This window comes from Streptopelia decaocto, assembly GCF_964273445.1.
Source record: "Streptopelia decaocto genome assembly, chromosome: 2".
Classification (NCBI taxonomy): domain Eukaryota; kingdom Metazoa; phylum Chordata; class Aves; order Columbiformes; family Columbidae; genus Streptopelia; species Streptopelia decaocto.
The window spans coordinates 112,931,876-112,950,345 of record NC_138655.1 but is presented as its reverse complement, the minus strand read 5'-3'; the positions used below and the strand labels follow the sequence as shown (position 1 = coordinate 112,950,345).

Sequence of the window (18,470 nt, the reverse complement as noted above, 5' to 3'; positions counted from 1 at the left end):
CAGAATATGCACAAAATTTCAGTATGATGAATCAAAATGTTCAAACGTATTTGGCTGTCAGCATCAGGACAAAAAGATGCAAGTGTACTTTCAGCTTAATGAAGCTCATTATACTGAAATCAGTTTACAATGAGATTGATTTTATTGTGTGGTTTGAGTGAGTTGTGTTGTCTTGCCTGTCTTGCAGAAATTCCTGAAGGGATGATTTGCAACATCTCCCATGACTGTGCTAACAGCTTCATAAAACAGTTACTGGAGAAGCAGATGTGGCCTAAAGTTTTGCTGCTGCTAACAGGGAAAGCCAATGGGGAAGAGCAGTCTGGTGGAGGACTCTTCAAAAACTGCAGTCTTACTGATGTTGACATTGGCAACATTATCCAGCAGTGTGACAAATCGGATGAGCAAGTGCACCTCATAAGATGCTTGATTGAACGAGGAGGTGAAAAAACGTGCAATATTGATGTGTTATCACAGATCAGACATTTTATTTGGCATGTTTGGAGCAACATTGTTTCAGAAATACCAACATATATTTTTTTGTGGCTGTGTCTAACTGCAGGAGCTTGTTGGAGTGTAGTCGATTGGCTGCATCCGCTGTGTGTGATACGGGGAAGTTAGTAAGGCTGTGTGGGATGGAAGATGTTTTTCAAATGAAATTGGGCTGTCAGGGTCGGTAAAAGATAGAAGGCCAAAGATTATTGTTACTTCTTTGCTTGTAGTTTGTTTTTTTAATTTCTCTGTCTTCAGCCACAATATTATCTTCATAGAAACTGTAAGCCAGGGTTCAGCCTGTTGTTACAAGTAATTGACTGTTTCAGTGATTTCAAAGGCATAAGCAGATGTCTTTCGTTTTTAGCTAATGGAGACATCATAGTTTTTCTTGTTTCACTTGAGGTTTGTTCCTAGGATCACTCTGGCATTTTTCATTTCATCTTTTAGCTTGATGTTAGCTATAAATTATGGACACACAGTCCTGCTGCAACCTTGTGAGTGCCAGAGGTGCAAGAAGGCTTCTTGTTTCAATCAGTGACTGACTCACTTGAAGAAGACATGTTCTCGCTTTTTTGTCTTCCTATCACAACAGGAGAACTGGTTGCTCAACTTAATTGGAGATCAGAGGAGATTCTGAAGATTTTCTTAGTCAGTAACTCTTTAACAGATGCATGTAAAAAGCTGACAAAAAAAAATGTCACCTGCTCAGCAGTCAGCATGTACCTTCATCTGTTTAGAATTTTGTGTAATTTGCAGATTTGACCTATTGGATTTAACCCTTGATATTTTCATATCCTTCACACCAGCTCTGCCAGATGGGACTGGAACCAACTCGGAAATACCGCTGAAAATATGCCTCAAAAAGAAGTATTTTGAACTGGTATATTTGCTGCTGACCAAAGGTGCAGATCCTCGAAATGTCTCTATTGCACAAGGAGATACCCCTTTGCATGCTGCAGTTTCCATCTGTTTAAGTAATAGAGGTAAGGCTTGTGTCTGCCTGGGCCGAGGTGTCACAAAGGGCTCTAGCAGAAGTGCACCGTTCGTTTTCACAGCAGCTGTTGAAAACGTCCCCGTTTCTTACCTGTCCAGCCCACTGCCCCTTCTGCTGCTGTTTACTGATGTGATAGCAGCAGCTCAGGGGGTTTGACTGTGTGTCAGACCCCAAAGTTTGCAGGTCAGAGGATACACACCAGTCTTTGTTAAGCTGATGCGTTCTGCTTTCTGGTTGCAGTGGCTGGGACTGCGAGGAGAGTTAATGGCAGCTCAGCTGACCAGGGAGAATCAAGCAGCTGTAATGCTGCTTGTGTAATCAAGCTGGTTTAGAAAGGGGAGCTCCTCTTTGAAACCCTGTAAAATGTGTACTGAGTGGGAATGAAGCAAACAGGAAGGATCTAGGAAGAAACAAAGGAAATCCTGCAGTGGCATCTGAAATCTGTTTCTCTGTTTAGCTGTAAATCAAGCAAAGTTTAGTTCAGAGGAGTAGTGAGTGAAAGGACTGTAGGGCTTACATGAAGAAATTCAGATAAACTATCAAATTAAGCCCCAAGCCAGGTTTGATTTTAAATTAAGGAAAAAAAATGAGATGAAGAATTAAAATAGTTAAAAATCCTGAATTTATTAATTTTTAAAGTACACACATTTAGTTTAGTAGCTTTAGAGAGATTAAAAGCATAAATACTGCCAGTAGTAAATCTTAATCAGAAGATTATGAAGTCCAGTGAGAATATCTTAAGTATTTTTCACTATGTAAAGTTTTTTGAGGTGGAATTTCTTCACAATGATTTTGGTGTGTCACTATTTTACAGTTAGGAAAGAAAAGTTGCACATATATTATCTAGTTTAAATCACATCTATTACCTGGATTAAATCCAGAAAGCCATAAAGTGTATATATATATTTTTGTTTTGTTTTGTTTTGTTTTTTTCCTGGGGAGTTATTGCGCTAATCTTCTTTTGTAGGAAATTGTTCTAGGGACCTCAGATATCTGGAAATAATTTGTATTTGCCACAGGTTACTTTAGTAAACCAAAGTTATCTGCAGCAGATTACTTCTGGATGGCATATTAAAATGAAGCAAATGACCCCAGAGCGGTACCCAGAGCTGCTGCGTGTGCACATGACCCGAGTCACCAGCCCACACCGGGTAGCAGCCGGGGCTGATGTTGGAAGGTGAACAAATGTGTCTGCACCTGGAGGTTAAAAAAGGAATGAAACTGACTGATGCTGCAGGAACAATTGCAGCACTAAGGATTTTTAAAGCTTTGCTGCCATTGCATTGTTTTTCCTGGATGTTAGAAAAACTCACTTTTGAGCCATTTCAAATAAGCATATTTTACAAGCATGAAATGTAGATTTTTTTTTTTTTATTTTGAAAGCAAGTTGATTTTAATTTAATAGCTGCAAGAAAAAAAAAGGTATTAAAAATTGTTGACCTACAAAGCAGCCTTGTAAAGCAAGTGATTATTTTTTGTGTTCTTTCTTTCAGATAACACTGGTTTTAACATCCTGAACTATCTACTTGATCGCTTTGCTTCAAGACCTTCTGATTTTCCATTTCTTAATCCAAACATACAAGATGAGAATGGAAATACAGTGATGCATGTTATTTTTCAGAGAGGATTTTCAAAACAGGCTAAGAGAATAATGGAGTCATTGGCAAAATTTGATGTTAACTTTAATATAAAAAACAAATTGGGAAGAGATGTGAGGTATAGAATTAAAAAAAATGACCCGCTGCTACTTGCTTGGAATAATGCCACATTGGAGAAGAAGAAGCACCGGCAGGATATAGCAGGGCAGTCAGTTAAAACATCTAAGCCCATTCCAGCCTCTGAGATTTCACAGCCGAAGAGCACAGGGCGTTCTTCATCTGGATCCTCATTAAAGGCACCATCTGGCAACACATTGCATAATGTTTTAAAAGCCCCATGTTCTGTAAAGACAAAGAAAGATCAATTGGTAAAGCAGGAAACAGAAAGAATAAATAGCCCGTTAACGCTGCGGGAAAGTCTAGTGCAGGCAATCACAGCTTTAATTCAGCAATTGAAACTGGGTGACACCCTGAGAAAGGATCATCCTCTGGTACAAAAGCCATCTTCAGCCCAGACTAATTTGGAGGAGGAAAGAAGTGAGTCCTCACAACCTTCTGGAAGCATAGCTTATCCTGAAGGAAAAGGGGATGACTGGGAGAAAAAGAAGGGAGCAGGGGAATTTAGTATGGACCTGCCTAGTGGAGAGAAGAAAGAACCAGAGGAAGAGGAGGGGATGATTCTGGATATTGAGGCATATGTGCAGGAGTTCGATAACATGACCTGGGAAATAGAGTGCACTCCTGAAATGCTGAAGACGTTGGGCAGCAAAGCGGTGCCTCATTATCTGAAAACTAAAACTATAAAGACAATTAAGCAGCTTGGCAATGGGGAATGGACTAGGGGTCTTCACAAGCCACTGAAACATTTGAAAGCTGATATCCAGCTTTATGAAGCGAAGTTGGGCAAAGGTGCGAGAATGCTATGGGAACTTGCCATCGACTTTTCTCCTCGTTGCAGTGAGAGTGCAGAAAAGATTATGGAGGCAGAACAGACAGAAAGTCTTCCAGAAAAATCAGGTAGAGTTTACACAGAAATAATCAGAATTTGGGCCATTGTTCTCGACCACTGCAAGCTGAACCGTGTCTTAGATAATATATGTATTTCCTACAATCGTGGTTTATCCTGCATCTTGAGGAAAAAGCTCAAGGGCATAAATGAAGGACATCAGAACCACAACGTGACAACACAGAAGCGTGTTCCACGTTGTTACATTGAAGACCTAGAGGCAGAAAAATCAAAAGAACATACCATACCTGAGTATTTCCCTCCAGCTAGTGCAGCAGAATTGGAATACAACATAATGAAATTTCACAGCTTCAGTACTAACATGGCACTTAACATTATAAATGATGTACATTCTTCTGTTGAATACCCCTTCCGAGTCGGGGAGTTGGAGTATGCAGTAATTGACCTCAATCCAAAGCCCATGGAACCAATAATTTTAATTGGACGAAGTGGGACGGGGAAGACGACTTGCTGCTTGTATAGGCTTTGGAAGAAATTCTATTCATACTGGGAAAAATCCACCTTGGCAAATGGTCCTCTGCTGGAGAGGCAAACATGGCAGCAAAGGCAGTACAGTGGCATTGAAGAAGCTCAGTTACAGAAGGAAGAGAGTGAACTAAATCAAGACAGTGATGATTCCAGTGAGGAGCAAGTGAGCGATGAGCAAGACGAGGACAGTGAGGATGAAAAGGTTCCTGCAAGCACAAGTGGTGCAGAAATGAATTTGTGTGATGACCAAATGTGTGGTGCAGAAGCATCTGACAGGCTGGAGCACCTGCACCAGATCTTTGTGACAAAAAATCCTGTCCTGTGCCAAGAAGTTCAGAAGAATTTTATTGAACTTAGCAAGTCTTCCAAGGTAACCAGTCACTTCAAGCCCCTGGAGCCAAATGTTCACAAGCTACAGGACATTAAAGATGAAAATTTTCCACTCTTTGTCACCTCCAAGCAGTTGTTGCTTTTACTGGATGCATCCATGCCTGATCCATTTTTTCCAAGAAATGAAGATGGAAGCCTTAAAAGAATCATTGTGGGTTGGAGTCCTCAGGAAGACTTGGTGGTACCAAATTGGCAAGATGAAGATGAAGAAGGTAATGTTGAAGCAGAACACGATGATGATGAAAGAGCTGCAGATGGGTACTCTAGGGAAAGTGATCCTCGGACTTTTGTGACTTACGATGTATTTGCAAATGAAATATGGCCAAAAATGATAAAAGGTAAAAGCTTGTACAACCCAGCACTGGTTTGGAAAGAAATAAAGTCATTTCTGAAAGGCTCTTTTGAGGCACTCAGTTGCTCTGGGGGTAAACTTACTGAGGAGCAGTACAAAAAGCTAGGCCGAAAGAGATCACCAAACTTCACAGAAGACAGAAGTGAAATTTATCGCCTCTTTTGTCTTTATCAGCAGATACGATCGCAGAGAGGTTACTTTGATGAAGAGGATTTGCTATATAATTTATCTCAAAGACTCTCAAAGCTCAGGGTGCTGCCATGGTCCATCCATGAGTTTTATGGTGATGAGATACAGGATTTCACCCAAGCTGAGCTAGCACTGCTAATGAAATGTGTCAATGACCCTAATGCCATGTTTCTAACTGGTGACACGGCCCAGAGCATAATGAAAGGAGTTGCTTTTCGTTTTAGTGATTTGAGGTCACTGTTTCATTATGCAAGCAAGAATTCCATGAGCAAGAAGCAGCGTATTCGAAAGCCAAAAAGGATATATCAGTTGTACCAGAACTACAGGTCCCATTCAGGTAGAGTAACAAATTTATTTATGATCTGAACCTGTGCAGATGTCACTAATGATTGAAGTTTTCTACTGGTGAATGCAAAGCATCTTTAAGCAGCCTGTTTTTGTTTTTTTAAGAGATCAGATGGTCACCTTTTTCTGGCATGCAGATTCTGTGTTTTGACACCTGAACTGGAAAACCAAGAACTAACTTTTTTTGAACACTCATGCTTTGACTGTATTTATTTGAAGGAAAACTTAACAAATATGATTAATCATAACCATTTCTGTTGTCCCATCCCAAATTGCTAGACTTTGCAGCATTGGTGCACTACTTCTGCTTTTCTTACTTGTTTCTCATTTAGGACCTTCATTTTGTGAGGATGCTGCTAAGTCTTTGTAACATCTGTTCTGATCTTTATTACGCCCAAGAATAAGGTGCATTCAAAATGGCAGAAATATGAAGTGGACCTTACAGCTTTTCTTCTCTGACTGGTGTTTTTTGCCATGTTATTTCTTAATTTCAAAATTCTAAAAAAAATCCTTTAAGAGTATGTTTGTGAGAGAGTACGGGACAGACTGAAATTTAAAATCTGTATTCTGCTTATTACAGGTATTCTCCGTTTAGCGTCTGGAGTGGTTGATTTGCTTCAGCATTATTTCCCAGAATCTTTTGATCGTCTTCCTAAGGACTGTGGTCTCTTTGATGGGCCAAAACCTACGGTCTTGGAGTCCTGCAGTGTTAGTGACCTAGCAATTCTGCTCAGGGGCAACAAAAGGAAAACGCAACCCATTGAATTTGGAGCACATCAGGTTTGCTTTTCTTACTTATACAGCTTTTTCCAGATTCTTTCAGGCTGTTGGTAAATCAACATTTTATACGGACTGCCCACAACCTTCTTTTTGAAGCCCTTCTATCTCTCTGATAAATTGTGCTTTTTAAACTTAGAAATCTTTATTGAGTTGGTTTCTGGTTCTTCTTAGTACTTGTCTGGCTCTTTCTGTTCTTTTTTGCATCAGGTGTTGCCTGTCCCATCCCTTTCTAACTCCAAAATTTCTTACACCAGATCTGCAACTGTCTGCACATACCACGCATTTGTCAGTCTTCTAGTGGCAGCTTTGTGACCTTTTTTGCAGAGTGTACTGGTATGTCTTTGTTAAATGTTACCTGGTTTTGAGAAGGCTCTGGCATTTTCGTGACATGTTTGTATGCTTTCTCTATGCAGCTATTACCATTTTTTCCAGCTTCCTAATATATATGTTATTTTTATTAATGTATTTTGTGACAGGTGGTATTAGTGGCAAATGAAACTGCAAAGGAGAAGATACCTGAGGAACTCAGTCTAGCACTTGTACTGACAGTTTATGAAGCAAAGGGCTTGGAATTTGATGATGTACTCCTTTACAACTTTTTCACAGACTCAGAGGTATTTAATTCTTATGCATTTCCTGCATTTTTTCCTTGTCTTGATTTGACATGTGGTCTAATTGGTTTCCAGCTGGGGAAGGATTCTCTGTTTCCTCTGAAGATGGGTGGTTTCATCACAGTAGAAGACAGGGCTAATAGCTTTATGAATTGAGACTGTCTTCCCCTTGTGCTGCATTTTACTTCAGACTGGCTGTTGCAATTTAAGGGAGAGCTTTGGGGTTCACACAATAGTGCAAGCATGTGCACATGCACATTTCTGCTGCGTACTGAGACTACTTTGCTAGCTTACATCTTGCCAATTCTTTTGGTGTGCTAGCTCATGGACTTGAAGTCATGTCTTAGCCCCAAACAAAATGAAACAGAATGAGAGACCTTGTCTTTCCAGGGTTTCCTGTAACTCCAGACCTGGGAAGGCTGTTGTCCTCAAGGCTCCTTGCAAAGAGATATTGACCACAGCAGCTTCTCTGTTGTTGCTGAACATCAGTGAACTCTCCTCCTTCCCCCAGCGAGGCAGCATCCCTAGTGAACATGCCTGCAGAGACTGAGGAATGCCCATGACTGAGCTGTTCTGCAGTTAAATATTCAGGGTGAATGTCTCTGTTGCAGATACCCTCTGCCTCTAGCCCTCAAAACAGTTTCTCATGTGATTTTTAGCTGAAAATGTATAGTCCACCCCAGGAGGTTTTTAAGTTTAATATCAAATTTACTTATTTGATGCATTAGGTGTTGCATATGATTTAGCCTTAGCAGAGTGATACAGCAGTATCCTGAAATCACAAGACAAGCATAATATAACAGTGGCCATATACAGCAGAATCACAATACAAATGTGATTTCTATTAGCAGTCCCTATATGCTCCATCATCATGGTGCTGGGTGTCCCCAGGAAGTAATACACAGTCTGAAGCTGGCTCAAGCCAATTGTACTCTTCCAGGTTTGTTTTGCTCGTTGCTCACTTTTTGCTGTACCATATATTCACTTTCCCCCATGTTGGTCTCGGTGGCTCAGGAGGACATTGCTCTGTACTAGGTATTTTAGAGCAAGTTGTTTATTTGGCTTGATGGCCGCCTGCTACAGACATGTATCTCAAAGATTACCCTCTAATCCAACTAGTGCAGAGATAAACTTCAGCTTTCTTGGTGAAAATTGATGGTTATTCTGTAAATTCTTCCCTGAGATTGTTGTTGTTTATCTCCACTTGTCTCCTCTGAGCATTCTTCAGCTGGGGGGGTGCATTGGTCAGTCACAATGTAGAACCTTATCTTTTGCATATGTGGATAGTAGTGGTTGCTCCTTACAAGTAAACCTCATTCTCATGACTTTTTAGGCTAGCAAAGAATGGAAGATAATTTCTTCTTATACTCCTGATTCAGATGTGCAAGTAGGAAGAAAATTGTTAGTCGAAGTGCCTTTAGAGGATGCTACTGGTGTGCAGAAAAGAACTCCTTTTAGTGTAGAAATGTACAAGGTGAGTTTTTCTTGGCATTGGGAATAGGATAAACTAAATTCTTAAGTCTTAGAAGTAGGGAAATTAACTTGAAGAAATCCTTTGATACTTTAGTTCCATGTTTATTGAGCTTACTTTATCTTTTTGGTTGTTCACATTTGTATTAATATAATCTTGATTTTGAAACATAAGAGGTTTTTTGCAAATGTAATTTGATAAGAGAACAAAAACTACGTGTAATAGACTTTTATGTATATTTGCAGAACAGCTGTGGTTAAAGCAAATCAGCTTGGTGATATTTATTGTTACTTCAGTCTGGTTTCAGATCGGTGTCACTACCTTAAAATTAAGGAAACTTTTTAGAATCCAGTGAGTCAGATATTTTCAGGATTGTATTGTAAAAAATGAATAATTGTATGTGCAAGTGGTTAGAAGGAAAATGGACCATCACACCTGGAGCTGCTAGATTTGCTGTAGCAATAGTTACATGCGAATTAGCTGTATAATGGCTTATGTAATTGAAAATCACATATTTAATATTTAGATTTGCTTACTTAAAGGTAGTTTCTTATTTATTTTTAATTCTGCATATGTTCACTGTTTTCTTATAGTTGCAAAGTATGTATCTTTCTAACAATCTAGCTCATCTGGTGTTTTATTTTATTTTGGTGTGTTGCTTTTTGTTTTTCGCTTCTGCTTCAGATGCTGAATGGAGAACTAAAGCAATTGTATACTGCCATTACAAGAGCCAGAGTAAATCTTTGGATCTTTGATGAAGACAGTGATAAACGGGCCCCAGCTTTTAAGTATTTCATTAAAAGAGAATTTGTTCAGGTTGTCAAAGCAGATGAAAAGAAAGGTAGAGTTATCCTAAAACTTTCTTAAAAGACTTTCAGACAGGACAGCCTACTTATGCTTTCTTGCTTTTAGGCTGTGTAATAAAGCTGGTTAAATTCCTTGTTCCCTCTAACAGTATGCCTTGATAACTGCCCTTGCAAATTTCCACTGATTTCAGTGGGTCTTATTTCTTTTGGCTCCAAAGATCAGTTGTATATGTTAATACATAACTTCATTATTAATTCATTAGTATAAGTTTTCCTGCTGTTGCAGAAGAGTCAGAGATCACTCAGATCTGATCTAGCAGTTAATTGAATTCTAACAAGTAGATTTAGGTATGTAAAATACATACCTACATGACGGATTGGCAGTCAATACTATTTACTACACTTAAAATTAGTATGGGATATGAGGATTATCACATAAGCTTACTATACATATCTTCCGTGTTACATGCATGCAAAAAATGTCACCATCCCGTTGATACCTGGTGTCGGGTAAGGGCAATTTCTCAGCCTCAAGGGTTAACCCTGAGAAATGTCCCAACTGTCGGGGAGATCACGGCTCCTCAGCCAGCCGCTGTGGGAGGGATTGCTCAACGGACCCTGATGGCTGCAGATATTTATAGCGTGGAGTGCTTGATTTGTAGTCACATTTTCTGCTGTGTTTATAGAGTTTCAGCCGCTTATCAGACCAGTCTCCAGCCAAACTGTTTTTTTTTTTTTTTTTTGTTTTGGTGCTGTGTTCTCACTGGTAGCCTCACACAGTAGGATTTACTTGGGTTAGGCCTCCTTGATGAGCTTCTGCTCGGACCAAAGTTTAGTTAGTTCAAACAGGAGGAGTGCATCCGTCACACCTGCACAGTAATGAAGGCTGTTGACAGAAAGCCATCCCAGCTAAAAACATTTTATCAAATGAAAGAATACGGTTTCTATAAAAACAGTGGATTTCCTCAAAGGTTTGTCTAAAAAACAAGCATGATTTTTAAAGGTCTTTCAAAACCAAACCAAGCTTGTTGATTTTCAGTGCTGATTGAGAGGGATAAAATGTATTAACTCATAGTTACCATTACTGGTGTGAACTCAAATCATAAAGAGTTAGGAACATTATGAGATGTTAATGCTTAGTTTTTGGTACTTGATAAATGGTTTCTAACATAAAATGATTACCCCAACCTTCTAGAGTTAGATGACAGCATGTTTGCTAAAACTTCAACTCCAGAAGAATGGATTGCACAGGGAGACTACTATGCTAAACATCAGTTCTGGGAGGTAGGAACGTCTGTTTATCTGAAATAAGGATTCTTGTCTATTCTGAAATATTACTTTTTCTTTGCATAATTATCTGTAAACCTTCAGTTGCTCTGTAGCAGTTTATCTTACTTTGTGGTTTGTAGTTGTGTAGGTGTCTACAGACTACTTGTAAACAGCTTGCAAGAAGTAAGCAGGGAGAGCAAGCCTTTGGTCTGTAATCTTCAATTCCCTACTCATAAATTTGCAGTCCAATGAGGAAAAAACATTTTAATGCACACAAATGAAAGATTATTAAAAAAAAATATTATTAGCAACAACTGGAATTGACCATAATTTGTGAATCGAAACCACATGCTTGACGATTACACATTACTTTAGGAAAATGAAAACATTTCTTGGAAGTATACTGATTTGGGTGATGATCTCAGAGCCTTTTAATATTGTTTTTTGACAGTAATTAGGGATGGATACAAAATACACATTAAGGAGCAGCATGTAAGAACCAAGGGAGCACTAAGAAAACTGCAGAAAAAGTAGCAAAATGATGATTTTGTTCCCCTACTATTTAAAGAACATGGAGATTTTACAGTCTTTTCTTTCCTAAATTGATTGTTAATGCAGTCCAGATATGGGATGACAGGTAATGGGATGGAAGCAAAACCCAGCCAGGACAACACCACCAATTATTCTACAGGGAATTATGGGAAATCTCTAGATCAACTGCCCTTGTCCTTATGGGTGACTTTAACTTCCCAGACATAAACTGGGAATATCATAGAACAGATTAAAAAGTCCAGGAAATTTCTGGGGCATGTTGAAAATAACTTCTTGGTGCAGGTGCCCATCTAGATTTGTTGTTTGTAAACAGAGAGGGACTCATGGGCAAAGTGGTGATTGCTGGCTGTCTTGGTCACAGTGCCCATGTAGTAGTTGTTTCAGATTGTTGGTGATACCCTGTTTCCCTGAAAATAAGACAGAGTCTTATACTATTTTTTGCTCCAAAAGATGCTTAGTCTTTTACATGGATTGCTGCCTGGACACTATTTAAATTGACTTTTTAAAGAGCTGTGACTAGGGCTTATTTTTGGAGTAAGGCTTATATTTCAAGCATCCTCAAAAATCCTGAAAAATCATGCTAGGGCTTATTTTCGGGATAGGTCTTATTTTGGAGGAAACAGGGTAGGAGAAAGACTGCCAGCAAAACTTTAACCCTGGATATGGGGAGAGCAGACTTTGGGCTTCTGAAGAAGCCAGTTAGTCAAGTCCCCTGGAAATCTTACTTTGAAGGTCTTGGGGTCCATGAATACTGGTCACTTTTTAAGAGTCATCTCTTAAGAGTGTAGGAGCAGGCAATTCCAAAGTGTTAGAAGTCAAGCAAGTGGGGCAGAAAGCTGGCTTGGCTGACCCAGTGATCTTGTTCTAGAACTTAGGCAGAAAAAGAAAGTGTATGAACATTGGAAGCAAGAACAGGCAACGCAGGACAATAACAGAGATGCCATTTGCCATTGTAGGGAGAAAATTCGTGCAGCCAAAGCTCGATTAGAATTCAAGCTTGCCAGCACTGTGAAGGACAACAAAAAGGGATTTTTTTAACAATGAAAGGAGGATCAGAGATAACATCAGTCCATTAGCTGATGAGGTCAGTCATCTCACCAACTGGGACATAGACAAAGCAGAGACCTTTAATGTCTTCTTCGCCTCTGTCTTTAACACTGATTATGGGCCCTGGAACCCCAGAGCCCTGTGTTGGAAGACTGTGACTGGGGGGATGACACATTTCCAGCCAACTTTGAACTTATTTAACACTTCCTGCTCTAGCTGGATGTGCCTAAGTCTATGGGGCCCGATGTGATTCATTCCAGTGTACTGAAAGAGCTGGCCGATTTTATTGCAAGACTTCTGCATTATTTTTCAGTGGTGTTGGGAGTCTGTAGAGGTCCCAGTTGACTGGAAGCTGGCAAATGTCCCAATTTTCAAGAAGGGTAAGAAGGAAGATCCTGGTAATTACAGACCTGTCAGTCTCACTTTAGTGCCTGGTAAAATTGTGGAGAAGGTTATTCTGGGAGTTACTGAAAATCACCTGAGAGACAATGCAGTCATTGGTCACAGCCAGCATGGATTCACAAGGGGAGAGTCCTGCTTAACAAACTTAATTTCCTTTTATGACAAGATCACCCATATAGTTGACCAAGGGAAGCCAGTAGATGTGGTGGTTTTGGATTTTAGCAAAGCTTTTGATAACGTCTCCACAGTATCCTTCCAGACAAAATGTCCAGCACACAACTAAACATGTCCACAGTACGTTGGGTGAGCAGTTAGGTGAGGGGTCAGGCTCAAGAGTTACAGTGAATGGGGTTATATGAGGCTGTTGGCCAGTCACCAGTGGGGTTCCCTACTCAGGGCTCAGTTTTAGGGCCACTGCTCTTTGATGTTTTTATAAATGATCTGGACACAGGAATTGAGTGTACATTAAGTGAGTTTGCCAACAGTACTCAACTAGGAGAGGCTGTGGACTCCGTCGAGGGTAGAGCAGACTTACAGAGAGACCTGGATGGACTAGAGATCTGGGCAATCACTAACCATATGAAATGTAACCAAAGCAAGTACCAGATTCTGCACCTAGGGCAGGGTAATCTTGGTTATAGGTACAAATTGGGGCACAAGAGGCTGGAGAGCAGCCCAGTGGAAAGAGATCTGGGGGTCTGGGTTGATAGCAAGTTGGACATGAGCCACTAGTGTGCCCTGGCAGCAAAAAGGGCCGACCATGCCCCGGGGTGCATCAAGCACAGCATTGCCAGCTGGTTGAGGGAGGTGGTTGCCCAACTCTACACTGCAACCTCACCTGGAACACTGTGTGCACTTTTGGGTGCCTCAGTGTAAGGACATCAGACTATTAGAGAGGGTACAGAGGAGGGTGACCACCATGGTGAAAGGTCTCAAAGGCATGACTTATGAGGAGCAGCTGAGGTCACTTGGCTTGTTGAGCTTGGAGAAGGCTGAGGGGTGACCTCATGGCAGTCTACAACTTCCTCAAGGAGGGGAACAGAAGGGGTGACCAGCAATAGGACATGAGCAAATGGAATTAAACTGTGTCAGAGGAAGTTCAAATTAAATATTAGGAAAAGGTTCTTCACTGAAAGGGTGGTCAGTCACTGAACAGGCTCCCTAGGGCAGTGGTCACAGCACCAAGCCTGATAGTTCAAGGAGCACCTAGTCAAATGGTTTAGTTTTAGGTAGTCCTGGGAGAAGCAGGGATTTGAACATGATGATCCTTATGAGTCCCTTCCAACTTGAGATATTCTATGAATAAAATTTTGGGATACTTTTTTGATGATGAAGAAGGAAAGCTTCCATTTTTTGTTGCCAGCAACATATAATTTTTATAGGGTAAATAGATATTTAGAACAACGCAACAATCAAAATAATTAGTTGCCACTATACAGACAGTCTTTATCTTCCCTTGAAAAAAAATAGGCAATTTTCTAAATAGACAGAAAAGTATTTAGATAAAAACCACACAGCTGAAAGAATTTTATCTTGAAATCTGGAATGTATTAGCTGTATTATCTGCTCTTCTTCTTTCTTTATAACCCTGATCTTTGCTTATCATTGCTACATTAAGAAGAAATTGTCTGGTGAATTTGGCAGTTCTAAGAATGGCTACTAAAGTGCAATTTCTGAACACAAGCAAACACTAAATTAGTAGATAGAATAAAGAAATAATAATGGTGTTGCAGAATAAGTGAGGTGATAATGAAGCAAACCTTGCTAGGAACATAGTGACTCCTGTTGTTTCTCTTTAGCTTATCACAGAAAGGGCCTGTTATGGTAAATGCATGAATAAATATTCCATGTGTTTAGGTTTTAACTTTGCACACATTGGTTTTCCTCATTTTTATTAATAGAATTTATGTGGTAGATGCCTGGTGACTTATCAATTAATGGTTTAGGCCATCATTCAAATTGCATGTGCTATTTGTTCCATCAGTGTAGCAGGAATTTTGCTTTCACTACTTCCATGTAAAAACATTGTAATTAAAATTCTAATTGTGCTAGACACATGTGGACTGACTTCAAAGCTTTTCTTTTTGTCCTAAAAAACCATTGTAATGTTTTACCTTTTCCTTCTTCCAGGCACCCTGCCAGTCTTTCTGTTTTCCATTACAGTGACTGTAAAATTAAGTATTGCTTTTATGTGATAAGCCATGGGCTGGGTGCACATTTGTGAATACTGTGTGTGATTTCACTTCAGGTGGCAGCCAAATGTTACCAAAAGGGAGGAGCAGCTGAGAAGTCAAAACTGGCCCTGGCACACGATGCTGTTCTCAAGGTACACTCAAAGAAAAGCAGCCCCAGGTAAGTGTAAATGCAAAGGAGCAAGTGTCATTCTGCAGCACCAGACCTCATGTGTGTGTGTAGGGAGAGATTCCCACCACAGTTGTGGAACTGGACTGGAGACATCAGAGAACCACATGGGTGATACATCTTCATGTCTTTGTCTGGGGGTGGCAAAAGATTTAAGAAGTTGGGAAGTCTGGCACAGCTCCAGCAGGATCTGGGGCACTGCTCCCTTTGGGGAGTAGTGAAAGCAGTTGTACACCATGGGCTGTCAAAACCACATGTGGTCTTTGAAAGGGTTCACTGGTTATGTGAGAGAAAAGCAACAGTATGTGTGTTACCTCAAGAGGCTTTATATTCTTAGGTATAGATAGAAGAGCATATAGAATCATAGAATCATTTCAGCAGGAAGAGACCCTCGGGATCATCGAGTCCAACCATAACCTAACCTAACTCTAGCACTAAACCATGTCCCTAAGAACCTTGTCTATATGTCTTTTAAACACCTGCAGGAGTGGTAACTCCACCACCCCCCTGGGCAGCCTGTCCCAATGCCTGACAACCCTTTCCGTGAAGAATTTTTTCACAGTATCAAATCTAAATCTCCCCTGGCACAAATTGAGGCCATTTCCTGTCATCCTATCACTTGCTACTTGGGAGATGAGACCAACACCCTCCATGCTACAACCTCTTTTCAGGTAGTTGTAGACAGCGATAAGGTCTGCCCTCAGCCTCCTTTTCTCCAAACTAAACAGCCCCAGTTCCTTCAACTGCTCCTGATCAGACTTGTCCTTCAGAATCCTCACCAGCTTCATCGCCTCCTCTGCACTGTCTCCAGCACCTCAGTGTCCTTCTTCTGATGAGGGGCCCAAAACTGAACACAGGATTCAAGGTGCAGCATCAGCAGTGCTGAACTCCAGTTAAACCCCACTGTATATTCACTTAAAGAAGAAGAAATGGTGCTGTACAGTTGGGGAGAAAAGCCACTAACAAAAAGTGTGCTCTGAGGTGAAATTAGTATTAGAATCAATCTAAACTAAATAAGCAGAATTGGGTCTGAACCGAAGGGCAGTTTTAAAGGGACAGATTTTGAGATGACTCATTTACTTCATGCTGTCAGCTGGGCAAAATAGCTCAGGGGAGGAAGTTTGGAGTTTCCTGAAGAGGCTGGAAAACTGTTTGGGACTTGTCTCAAATAAGATAAAATGTCATGGGGAGGACTTTAGAACTAAGTGAATTAATTCCTGTTCATTCTGGGGAGGCTGAAAACTAGCAGAGATACTAGAGTGAGTAAGGAATGACTAGAGCAGAGGAAGCTAACACTGAAGGGAGAAGGGGGGAGGTCTGGAGAAATGACAGGATTTAATCAAGATTTTACCTTTTTTAAGTACCTTTTTTATATTAGTGGCTCTGGCTAGAAGTATAAGGTTACTCATAAAATTTTGTGATCATAAAGAAGTAGCTGATGGGACTGAAAAATCTTTTTTTTCAGTTGGCTGTAAGCTGGACTGCTTGTCAACTGGATAAAATTTGAGAAGAAATTGGATATATTAAGACACGTTAAGTTGACGGAACATATGTAATAATGAAACTGTGAAAGTGGCAGGTTTTTTTAGTAGAGTTATTAATGCTGGTGTACAAAGCATAAGTAAGATTCCTGTGTGGTCTATAATATGAAATTCTCTGTATGGTTCTGATTCTCCAGGCTCAGGAATGATGAATTCAGACTACGTCTAGGAGGAAGATAGGCGTGCTGTGATGATGTCAGAAAGGCTGGACTTGTTTATTTGTACAGAACAAAGGCTGAGAACAAAGTGGATTGTTGTCTTTAATGGCATTGGGGCTAAATACCGGAAAGGAAGGAGCAAGTTAAGCTAGAAGGGAGAAGGATCACAAAACTACACTAGTGTGTTTAGTTTAAGAATTTAAATTAAAAAAACCCCAACTTTTTACTGCCAGAGCAGTGAGGTTCTGGAACAGACTTTGGACAGAACAGTGTCAGCCCAAAATATGACTAATTGTAAGGTAATACCTCATAAGGTTATTTATGAAGAAAAACACAGGATGTCAGCGTCGGTTGGATTCAGTGACAGATCATGTGATCCTAAACTTAATTTGGATGTCATTTGTTATTTTCTCCTACTTTCTACAGGGAAAAACAGATGGAATATATGACATTGGCTAAAACTTACTTGGAATGTGGAGAACCAATACTATCACTAAAATGTCTGTTTCAATCAAAGGAGCTCCGGCTTTGTGCAGAATTGTGTAAAAAGTTAGGAAAGGTATTAAATCCTCTAAACTGTCCTCTCCTTGTCACTTTCCTTTTCCTACAGCTATTTTTCCCCTCATATTAGTCATAAGGTAATAGTATTTTTCTCTGAAATAGTACTAGCTGAACTAAACCAGCCCTTTAAGCTGGGCCATTTAAGAGGAAGCATTTGTCACAGAGTAGCCAGAAGAGGATGAAGGGGATAATGATGCAGTTATGCAGTCTAGGTTTATTTCTTTGTCTTTCCTCAAATGTCACCATCAGTCATTTTTGCTTTACAGTCAAAAATTAATTAATGACTCATTTAATTAAAATTAAGCTGTTACTTCATTCAATACTCTGATACTGAAACTTCACTGATTACAGGCATCTAAATGGAACCTTGACACTTGCAAGGATTAAGTAATGTACTAACAATTTTCTAAGCATATGAGGATGTTTAACATTTTTTATTTGCAGTGCATTTCCACTAGAAGAATGTAAAGTAATTGTTCCCAAATATTCTAAGTTTAAGTTACAACTTCCCATTCTGCATCCATAACTGTTTTAATTTAATCCTGTCGATTCTGAGAAATTTGCAAGTCAACAGTAGTCTGTGTGGTGTTTTTTCATAGCAGGCAGAACTGGACAAATAAAAAGTGCATTGGAAATCCATTATAATACCTTTAATTTTACATTGTAGTTTTTCAAACACAAATATTTTGAAGTTTTTTAAATAATATATTCGGTTTTAATGATGATGGCATTAGTATGTATTTGATTACATTCAGATATTTTAATTACATTTTACTAAAGTGTTCTTCTCTATGAGACACATGATGGAATTACTAAATTTATTCTATTCATGTAGTTTTGACTGTTTGGAGCACTTCAGTTTCATTACTGACTTCTGCATTGCAGATGAAAGATGCTGCAGTTTACTATCAGAAAAGCCAGTGCTATAAAGAAGCATCTGAATGTTATGAACAAATTGAGGAGTTTGATCTGGCAATTAAAATGTACTGTCAGGAAGAACTCTATGAAGAAGCAGCAAAGGCAGTTGAAAGGTATGTCTTCCAAGATGGTACTGAA

The 18,470-nt window shown here is 39.7% G+C and overlaps 1 protein-coding gene across 3 annotated transcripts in view; it reads left to right on the top strand.

Moving 5' to 3' along the window:
* TRANK1 (tetratricopeptide repeat and ankyrin repeat containing 1) overlaps nucleotides 1-18,470 on the top strand; it is a 55,473-nt gene that overhangs the window by 27,412 nt on the left and 9,591 nt on the right. For all 3 annotated transcript variants that reach the window (XM_082044201.1, XM_082044202.1, XM_082044203.1), the window contains 11 exons: nucleotides 188-439; nucleotides 1,299-1,475; nucleotides 2,980-5,847; nucleotides 6,436-6,635; nucleotides 7,112-7,249; nucleotides 8,580-8,720; nucleotides 9,402-9,558; nucleotides 10,719-10,807; nucleotides 15,042-15,145; nucleotides 17,280-17,412; nucleotides 18,300-18,445. In XM_082044201.1, the coding sequence (XP_081900327.1) occupies nucleotides 188-439; nucleotides 1,299-1,475; nucleotides 2,980-5,847; nucleotides 6,436-6,635; nucleotides 7,112-7,249; nucleotides 8,580-8,720; nucleotides 9,402-9,558; nucleotides 10,719-10,807; nucleotides 15,042-15,145; nucleotides 17,280-17,412; nucleotides 18,300-18,445 (4,405 nt within the window). The remainder of the gene's footprint in view (nucleotides 1-187; nucleotides 440-1,298; nucleotides 1,476-2,979; nucleotides 5,848-6,435; nucleotides 6,636-7,111; nucleotides 7,250-8,579; nucleotides 8,721-9,401; nucleotides 9,559-10,718; nucleotides 10,808-15,041; nucleotides 15,146-17,279; nucleotides 17,413-18,299; nucleotides 18,446-18,470) is intronic.